We start from the raw sequence: 10,000 nt of genomic DNA, 5'->3' as shown, positions 1-10,000 counted from the left end.
AGTCTCAAGCACAATGAAGGGGTTGGCAGTGGTAAGTGCTACGAAATACATGTGATATGTAAAGGACACACACACTCACACTCGCATACACACATATATAATTGCGTGTGTATGTTTTCATACATATATACAGACAATCAGAAAAAAAAAATATATATATATATCGTTACCTTTACTTGTGTTCAATGAGGAACATGCAAGCGTGTTTTCGTGTCTATGCAGGCCTACGTATATAATGAAAAAGCAATATATATATATTTTTTTTTCTATGAGTCACCATTTCTTAAGTGGTACGCTATATACTCTGTTCAGATCAGAATTTGAATCCCATAGTCTGTTATTAACCAAATTAATGGGACACTGATAGAGATTTGCTGTCTCTAACGTCACTTCTGATATCTTACCACATCCTGACAGATCCTCGCGAGCCTCTGTTTCCTGGCGGTTTCGCTCGCCGTTCCCGATCGGCTTGGTGGGCATCATAACCACCCTCCGCATGCCCACCCGCCACCACCACATAGGCCTCTTACGTATGTGCCCCCCACCAAAGCCCCGCCCTACACTACTGCCCCTACCCCATCCTACTTGCCCTACACCACTGCCCCTACCCCAACCTACCGGCTCTACACCACTGCCCCTACCCCAACCTACCGGCCCTACACCACTGCCCCTACCCCAACCTACCGGCCCTACACCACTGCCCCTACCCCAACCTACCGGCCCTACACCACTGCCCCTCCCCCAACCTACCGGCCCTACACCAGTGCCCCTCCCCCAACCTACCAGCTCTACACCACTGCCCCTCCCCCAACCTACCGGCCCTACACCACTGCCCCTCCAACTACCGCCCTAACCACTGCCTACCACCTACCGGTCCTACACCACTGCCCCTCCCCCAACCTACCGGCCATACACCACTGCCCCTCCCCCAACATACCTGCCCCCCACACCCCCAAAACCACCAACATACTTGCCCACCACAACTACCAGGACCCCATCCTATACATATGGGCGAACAACAACAACAACAGTAAGTAAATAAAAAGGCATTGCACAAAAAAGCCTGTTGCTGCTCTTATTCTCAATATTAGTAGTCATTATTGCTGTTGTTATCGTTATCATTAACATATGAATATTCTTAGCACTATGTTTGTCTGTCACTTATTGTTTTTGTTTTGTTGTTATTAACATAATTAGGTAATTATTATCCATATCATTATTATCTATATCATTATCGTCTATGTAATTATCATCTATATAATCATTGTTGATGGTGATTATCAGATTCCATAGACAACAGAACTGTCAAGTGATTGGAAACCAGTGTAAAATCCGTACGTCCCTTACCCACAGAAGCCGAAGTACTGGTTCGAGTGGACAGTAAACGACCATTATAACAAATATAACATGAAGGAACACCGTGACGGAGAAAAGACCGAGGGATTCTACAACGTTTTACTTCCTGACACGCGAGTCCAGAAAGTCACTTACACTGTCGACGGCGACTCCGGTTTCGTGGCTGAAGTTACTTACGAAGGAGAGGCGAAGGAACCTACACATGGACACGCTTATCTGCCTCCTACTCCTCCTACACCTCCTCCTTCCATCTATGGTGCTCCTCATTATTCTCGATAAGCTTCTCTCAATTATTTATTACTTAATATTCTAGCCTTACCAAAAGTAACATATGAATGGCAGACTAACAATCATCAATGATTTTCTGATGTGACTAAAGAGCCGAAATAAAGTAATTGGCAGCTTAAAGCCATATGTTATATATATGTATGTATATAAATAAATATTATATTATATACATATATACGCACACACATACAGATGCATATATATGTATATATATATTATATATATATATATATATATATATATATATATATATATATTTACATATTTATATATATATGTGCATATATGTATATATGCATACGTATACATATACGTATGTATATGTATCTTCTTTTAACGGTAGGTTCATGTCTGAGCCGCCGTGGTCACAGCATGATACTTAATTGTAGTTTTCATGTTGTGATGCTCTTGGCGTGAGTACGTGGTAGGGTCCCCAGTTCCTTTCCACGGAGAGTGCCGGTGGTACCTTTTTAGGTAATCATTTTCTCTATTCATCCGGGCTTTGGGACCAGCACTTGACTTCGGCTGGCTTGGCCACCCAGTGGCTAGGTAGGCAATCAAGGTGAAGTTCCTTGCCCAAGGGAACAACGCGGCGGTCGGTGACTCGAACCCTCGAATTCAGATTGCCGTCGTGACAGTCTTGAGTCCGACGCTCTAACCATTCGGCCACCGCGGTCTTATGTATATGTATATATATGTGTATATATAGTATGTATGTATGTGTATATATACTTATATGTAAATATGTATTTGTAGATATTATGTATGTATGTACATATATGCATTTTAAATGATAATCTGTTACTAGCCACATGTGTGTAATGTACTTACATACAGTATATATATACATACATATGTATATACATGTGTGTGTGCATATATATGTATATATATTTGTCACATTTTCAATAAATCTAGTTTTTGCATTGTGGATTTTTCTACCATATTTATGTGTATGTGTTTATGCATATATGCACATATATATTACATATGTGTAAATATATATGCATATATACGTATATGTGTATGTATATAAACACACACACACACACACACACACACACATATATATATATATATATATATATATAAATATATATATATATATATATATATGTGTGTGTGTGTGTGTGTGTGTGTGTGTGTGTGTGTGTGTGTGTGTGAATACATATATGTGTGTATGTATGTATAGCCTGGGTCAACCCTCTCGGAGATGACATGTGTGTGTGTGTATATATATATATATATATATATATATATATATAATATATATATATATAAAAATATATATATATATATATATTTATATATATAAATATATATATAAATATAAATATAAATATAAATATATATATATATATATATAATATATAGATAGAATATAAATATATATATATATATAAATATATATATATATAATATATATATATATATATATATATATATATATATATTATATATATATATAAATAAATAAATAAATAAATAAATAAATAAATAAATATATGAAGAATGGAAAAACACTCTTCCGTGCTGATACATTGGAAGAAAAACCCACAATACAAAAACTAGATTTATTGAAAATGAGGTTTCTGTGGTTGGATGTTTCAGAGGGATGAAGGAACCTACTGAAACAGGTGCAGGACCCCCCTCTATTCTCAGTGAAGTGAAACAGCCTTTGGGTGTTTCAGAGAAAAGAGGGATTCACTTTGAAAAAGGGTACAGGTCCTCTCTGAGGGATGGAGAGGAACTGCCTGGAAAAAGTGAAAGAGCTCCCTTCCTTACTGAGGGAGGAGCAAAAAGGTTCCCAACAATGATATCCTGTAGGTGGAAGGGCATCCCCTCTGGTCTACCCCCAGAGGTTGAACACTACCCACGTGTGGCCGTGCGTGGCAGCTTGTGAGCTGGGGAAGACAGGAGTCCCTGGATATTGAGCGATGCCGTGCACGAGTACGCCCTGCGGCTAGGCAACAAGCCTCTTTGTCGGTTCTACTATCTAGCAAGGACAGGCGGCCTGATCCAGGCCCGCTTCAGTCAATCGGCTGGTCTCCCTCGGGAGGGTAGGGTAAGCAGTCATGCATGCGTTTGGCACCATGGTCCCGTGAGCACTGCTGCCAACAACGGCTAATTGGCTGCGTAAATCCACTCATCACCACCTGTTGCTGTAGACACTGGCTCTAACACTCAGCTTCCCTTGTTGGACTGTGTCACGTTTGGTGCGGTGGGGGCGTGAGTGGATGAAGCACTTGCCAATTACATGGAAAACTCTAACAAAAAATTTCCCCACAGACAGATCCTAAAAGTTGACGACCCGTCAAGGCCCAGGACCACGGCAGCACCCTGAAGAATACGTGCCTCGGGTGGCAAAAGAAAAACCCCGAGCACAGGAGGGTACACTGTCCAGCTGATGCCAAGATGGTGGACAAGAAAGAAAGACCATGTCAGAATATGGTCTGTACCAGATTGTCCACCAGATGGACTTCGTGCGCCCCTCCAGGCCAGCCACCGGCCAGGAAGGTCTTCTGAGCACCCGCTCACACGACGCCCAATGAACCGAATCGGGAAAGACACCAGCTGAAACCCGCCGAAACCCCAGCTGGTGCCCCCACGAGCACGCTCCAAAGCCGAAAGGGCGGACACCGACAACGGCCGAGGCGGAGACCGACTTCTGAAGGAAGAGTCTGACCCCCATGGCGTTTCCCTAGTTCAAAGGTCCCTGTTAAACCGAAAGCTTCGACAAGACCTCCAAATGGTCAGGGCATTGGAGAGACCACGGCAAAATCGGTTGTCAATCCGGGTTGCGCGAGCACTCAGGGCTATGATCATCCATTCGCCAAAGATCAAGCCATTTTGTTTCCTGCAGGAAACAAAGGAGCTAAAGATGGGAGGAAAGTGAGCTATCGCCACTGAATCCCGAGGGGAAAAGTGGTCAAGATGGTGCTACTTGGCTTCTCAGTTCGTCTATGATGTGGAGGTGATGGTCTCATATGACAATGTGGAGGTGATCGCCTCACACCACAGGTCGTGAGCTTGCTCACCCGATTGATCTAGGTAAGGCGCGCGTCACTACAACCTACGTACATATGTGCCTATGATCCACTGCGGGGTTTTCCAAGTGCAGAAAGTAGGAACACCCAACCAGCGCCTAATCGCTACAGCCAAGCCAAAATGTGGTGTCCTGAGCAAGGCACACACACCACCGAGTGTGCATTAAGGCATACCCCCAAAAGAGGAAAAGAAGGACACACAGCAAAATGTCCTCATGTGCCAAAGAGGAATCAGCCTGGAGCCGGCTTGCTCTGTCAAGAAAGAGGCGGCCCGCAAGCGGCAAGAGGTCGCTAAGAAGCAACCCACGATTTTTTCCCGCCCCCCAGGCACTATGTTGGGGGAAAGACCAAGAGCAAAAAAGGCCGTTCTCTCAGTACCTCCACATCTGATCGGACGAAGCCGCCCCCCAGCCGACGATCTCCGACAAGGAAGTGTCACCCACAAGCCAACACAATATACTATAAGCGCGCAGCAAGAAGGAACACCCACACATCAGGAAGCGAAAGGTGTCTCACAAGAACCCTCACTCAAATATGAGTTAACCACAAAGAAAATACACCTAAATGCAACCACATCGAAGCTCTCGATGAGGGGGGACAGTCGGTATCTTAGACTGTGTGTCATAGCATCGGCAACTATCATTGGGCAAGGACCAAGGAAGACAGGCAGATAAGGCAGTCGAGGCGCCATGGCGGCATTGACCAAGGGAATGTCGCAACATAAAGGGTAAGGAAGATGGAAGGGACAAAACAGCCCATCCTCTCCCGTCAACCAGGTCGAGACTCCCCTCCCACACTCCAACCCAGGCCATGCCCTCACGGCAGAGCTAGGCAGCTGATTCAGTGCCAGAAACTGAATCAGAAACAAGCTGACCCTGCCAGGCAAGGCCAGCCACACAACAATGCACAGAAACAGCCTGGCCAGAGAAAAGCCCAAACACTTAAAAGTCAGAGCTACCGAAAGGGCTCTCCACCCCCCCCCAGTGGACCCAGGATAGCCTGACAGCCGAAGGAAACCTCAAGCAGTGGGACTCACAATGGAGTTGTCAGGACTCCGAAGACCGTTCAATCCGAATACGACGATGGTCTCTAATGTAACTATCAACTCAGTAACATCATGGCACGCAATCTAAGTATTCTGCAGTGGAACATCCTATGGCTTCTCCACAAGGAGTGACAATCCTCCAGGCAATAGTTGCGATCAAGAGCATTGACTATTGTCATGCTCCAGGGAGATTATTAAACAGTGAACCTGTTGCTTCTCGGTTCACGTCTCATGCGCCATGTCCTGATGAAAAGAGGCCTGATCACCCTTGTCAAAAGCAGCAATCGTCCCTGCCTCCACAATAGCCGATGCACCGCACTGTGGTGAGATGTGAATCCTTGCCATCGAGATTCACATGGCCGTGGGGCCCAGTGACTGAAATTTTACCGTGTGTACAGCCAGCCACACTGTAGTTACCTTAGACATCAGGCCAAGTCTGTGCTTCTGCCAGCACACGACCGAGTGAATCAAAGGGGGAGACTTTCAATGCATACCACCCCATCCTGGCTCCCTGCAGGGACACCGGATGCGGCTGCTATCACATAGCCACATGATTGAGACATTCCCCGAGATCGCTCCTCCTCAACTAGCCAGGAGCCAATGCATGTCAGAGGAGTGGGTCCGAGAACCTCACCCCTGGCCCCACTGTGGACTCTGGTGGAGAGGATTGGCTGGCGTGTCGTTGAGCACAGTCACTAGTGCACCAGTACGGCACTATACACTACCCTCATGGAATAGTGGCCCAGCCGAAATGCAGACCCGAATACCAAGATGAAAAACAGACAAGGCCAACTGGGCAGGCGTTCAGAGCGCTGGCCCGCTTGTCTGAGAGAACAATGATATCATCACCTTTACCAAAGCCAAAACGTGGAAGTTGCTCAAGCCAAACTGTAAATGCCATTGATGAGGCAGCTCACTGACCATACCCAAAACTCGGCCTGGGTCCCAGGACTCACAAAGGACACCTGGTACTTTAATGACGAGATTAGGGAGGTCAACCACAGGTAAACATATATTGCCGAAAAAACATTATGAAGGCAAAGAACGTCAGTCCCGACATCTAGCCTCCTAAGCGGAGGCTGTCAGGATGCAAGGAAACTGTCAGCAGAGTCAGGCAGGAAAAAGTGCTGGAATGGTGTGTCTTTCAATCACCAAACCACCCTCTCAGAGCTATGGCAACGGGTCAAGTGAGCTACCAGCCGTTCAGCCCCGAGATGCCGACAGACTGGCGCATGAGTTCTCTACGAGAACGAGTAGCAACAGCCTGCCAGCCGAACTGAGGGCAAAACAAGAATGCCTACAACCAGACAGACTTGCTCACTTCAGAGAACTCGGACATTATCTTTTCTCTGAGGGAAATAAGAAATACATATAAAGGACAGTTTTGCAATACAGCAACCGGGCTGACGGAACTCAACCCATCATTTCCACCTGGGACTAAGTAGGTGAGCTTGCATTTTCCTGCAACTCATCAACAAGTCTGGGAAACTTCCCAATCTTACCCCAGGAGTTGTAAGAGGGCTACCATAGAAAATTCCATTCCAAACCAAAGGGCCGGGGAAGTCACCGCCCCATCTCTTACTCAGCTATCTAGGCCGCAGACTGCCCGACTGAGATGGACTGAACCGGCTCCAATGAAAAAAGGGACCCCAACAAAGAACATCTCCAAAGGTGTTCACCAGGTGGGCATGAGCACAGCACACAGCATAAGCCACGCTCTTGAGGACAATAAGCACGGGCACATCTGTGGCAGTTATTATTGACATGGAGAAGCTTTTGAATGGCAAGTCCTCTGCAATCAGAGAAGCACTGGATCCAAAAAGGAGATCAGAGGTAAAGCTCCTGGCTTGGATAGTGACTACTTTACCAATAGAACAGCCAGAGCTCAAAATTCCAAGTCACCTATCACAGCACATGCCCACAGAGAATGGAACGGCCACAGGGTGGGGTTCTCAGTCAGCTCCTTTTAACACATTAATGTCCTGGTATTCTACTGTCAACTATAAACTCTCCAGTGGAGGTGCAAGATCATCTCCTATGCAGTACGGACTTGGCTATTCATCTCACGGGGACCCATACTCGCCTAAACAAAGCCCAGGCGTTGTCTGGACCTGGTTATCGAGAGGTGCAGGAACAGGAGTAAAGAATTTGCAGCCAAATCGCACCAAAGCCATGTGCTCTGAGACAGAGGAGTTCAAAGGGCAACAAGTCTGAACATCCATTGGGGAAAGACTTTGAACGTGGGTTTTCTATGGACTACAACTCTTTCACAACCCTTGGTCCCGGCCCGGTAAGGTTTCATTGGGTAAGGAGTAGGTACCGGTATCAACCGTCCGACCATTCTTCAGAAAGGAGGTATCCGCGAGTACTGGTTGACCGTAACAAGAATCAAGGACTGTCTGTCCATGGAGAGCACTGATTGGACTAGCATAGGGGCCAGACACAGAGACTAAGATCACTCTAGTATCAGGGTCCCTGTCAGGCCCATGTAGACTTGCCTCCCTCGATTTCTGATGGCATTAAGAGAAAAATATTAAAAGACCAACGGAGACCAGGTCACAAAGACGAAGACCTCAGGGTCATCGGGTGCCCCAAGGTGGGGCGACGGCGTCTAAACACCTCCACTTGCTTAGTGAGGTGTCTAGGCAAAACCTTCTCCCTTGGGCCTCACGGATTGAATCTAATGCAGCAAAATTATTATCGAAGGTCATCCAGGCTCCCCAGGGGAAAATAAGCCTAAACATAAAATAGTCAGACGCCTAGAAGCAAGATAAACGTGCTGTTTGCAACACAACTCCTGGGTCCTGTCTAAACACAGCAGGGGTGTCTGTTAATATGCCATCAACTAAAGAACCACTTTCGCCAAGGGCATGGACTTCCCTCACCCGACTTTAGTCAAAAGCTCTGCCGTCGGCGCACCAAACCTCGATAGCGTCTCACGGTCATGAGACTGCAAGCAAAAGAAGAATACTGATGCCTTAGCCTAAAGGCAGAAACCAGAGGGCATTGCAACCCATCCACCCCTGTCCGGGCCAGCCAGTAACATATTAAACGGATGATCGGTTCGATCCTTGAACCCACACGAGGCGCTGGCTTCGCCAGCATAGGGATGCCACAAAAATCCATGAGTGGTAACAGAAACGCCTCCTCGCTACAGGCAGAGGCAGTGCTATCATGGGAGCAACTTGACCACGGCGTGTCCGTGAGGGAAGGACATGTGGTCAACACACAGACTCCAAAGGAGCCGTCGACTTCTTCAGCAGCGCTCACCCCACTGACAATACCTACCTTCTGACTACACATCCTCGCTCTGGACAGAGGATTCTTGAACAGGGCATAGAAGAAATCATCATAAATTGGTTTCCCCAGCCACATAGGGATCAGAGGGAATGAGGCTTGCTGACAGATTATCCGAAGTTGGCCGAGGGGTATGCCCCATAATCCCATGATAATACAATCAGAAGCCGAAAATTACTTAGGAGAAGGTGTACCCTATGGGCGGCCACCTCCTTTCGCCTGCAGCTTCAACAGAGAGGAACGAGATCCTCCCCCTAGGCCAGCTTGGTACTCAGACCGCCAAAGGCTATGAACCAATGCACTCTCTGAAATAAACAACACAGAATGCGCCTAGGTACCACTGTGACATGGAGATCATACAAACAATAGACATGAAAGAGAGTGTTGCATGCCACTGAGGCGAGCGCTGGAAACGCCACACTTGTACATTACTTAGAGGAATTGTGTGCACATGCAATCCTTAAGACAAAGCCCCGCGAACACACCGTCGTGCTGGTAAAGAGATTACTGCAGAGATGGCTACACACAACTACAGGTAGCGCCTGCTGGCAAATTCCACCGCCATGGTAGCACAGAGTCGTGTCAGAAGAAACAAATGAGGACAGCCATAAAAGCATGGACACAGGCACGGGCCATAAGTGAAGATGCTCTCGGGCGATGTCAGAACTTCGCAAATCTCAAGCAAGCAAGAGCAAGCGTTCATCGAGCGCCGTGCCCACGCAGCGTCATCCCTGTCGGGTACATTCCTGTCGGCGACGGACGACGGAAAGGCGCCCAAGCGTGCGATGGCTGCTATCCAACGGGACGAGACATCCTGAAAATCACCACTCAACAAAAAAGTGCGTAACGCTTCACTCACAACAGGGGAAAATTGCAATATCGTTGTGATGTGTATGAATTAATGTGTGGGTGATCTTTGATCGTCAAATAACGTTACGGGCTTCAGTCTTGCAGAGTCAAAATACCC

General features: G+C 46.8%; 1 protein-coding gene across 1 annotated transcript in view; it reads left to right on the top strand.

Moving 5' to 3' along the window:
• LOC119595992 (extensin-like) overlaps positions 1 to 1,823 on the top strand; it is a 12,932-nt gene extending 11,109 nt beyond the window's left edge. Inside the window, exon 3 of the mRNA XM_037945114.1 lies at positions 1,352 to 1,823. Coding sequence (XP_037801042.1) covers positions 1,352 to 1,635 — 284 coding nt within the window. The 3' untranslated portion in view covers positions 1,636 to 1,823. The remainder of the gene's footprint in view (positions 1 to 1,351) is intronic.
• The last annotated feature ends 8,177 nt before the right edge of the window (positions 1,824 to 10,000 follow it).

The sequence above is a fragment of the Penaeus monodon genome, chromosome 3, assembly GCF_015228065.2.
Source record: "Penaeus monodon isolate SGIC_2016 chromosome 3, NSTDA_Pmon_1, whole genome shotgun sequence".
NCBI classification, from domain to species: Eukaryota; Metazoa; Arthropoda; class Malacostraca; order Decapoda; family Penaeidae; genus Penaeus; species Penaeus monodon.
Note: the sequence above shows the minus strand (reverse complement) of the source record. Positions and strands in the feature narration are given on the sequence as shown.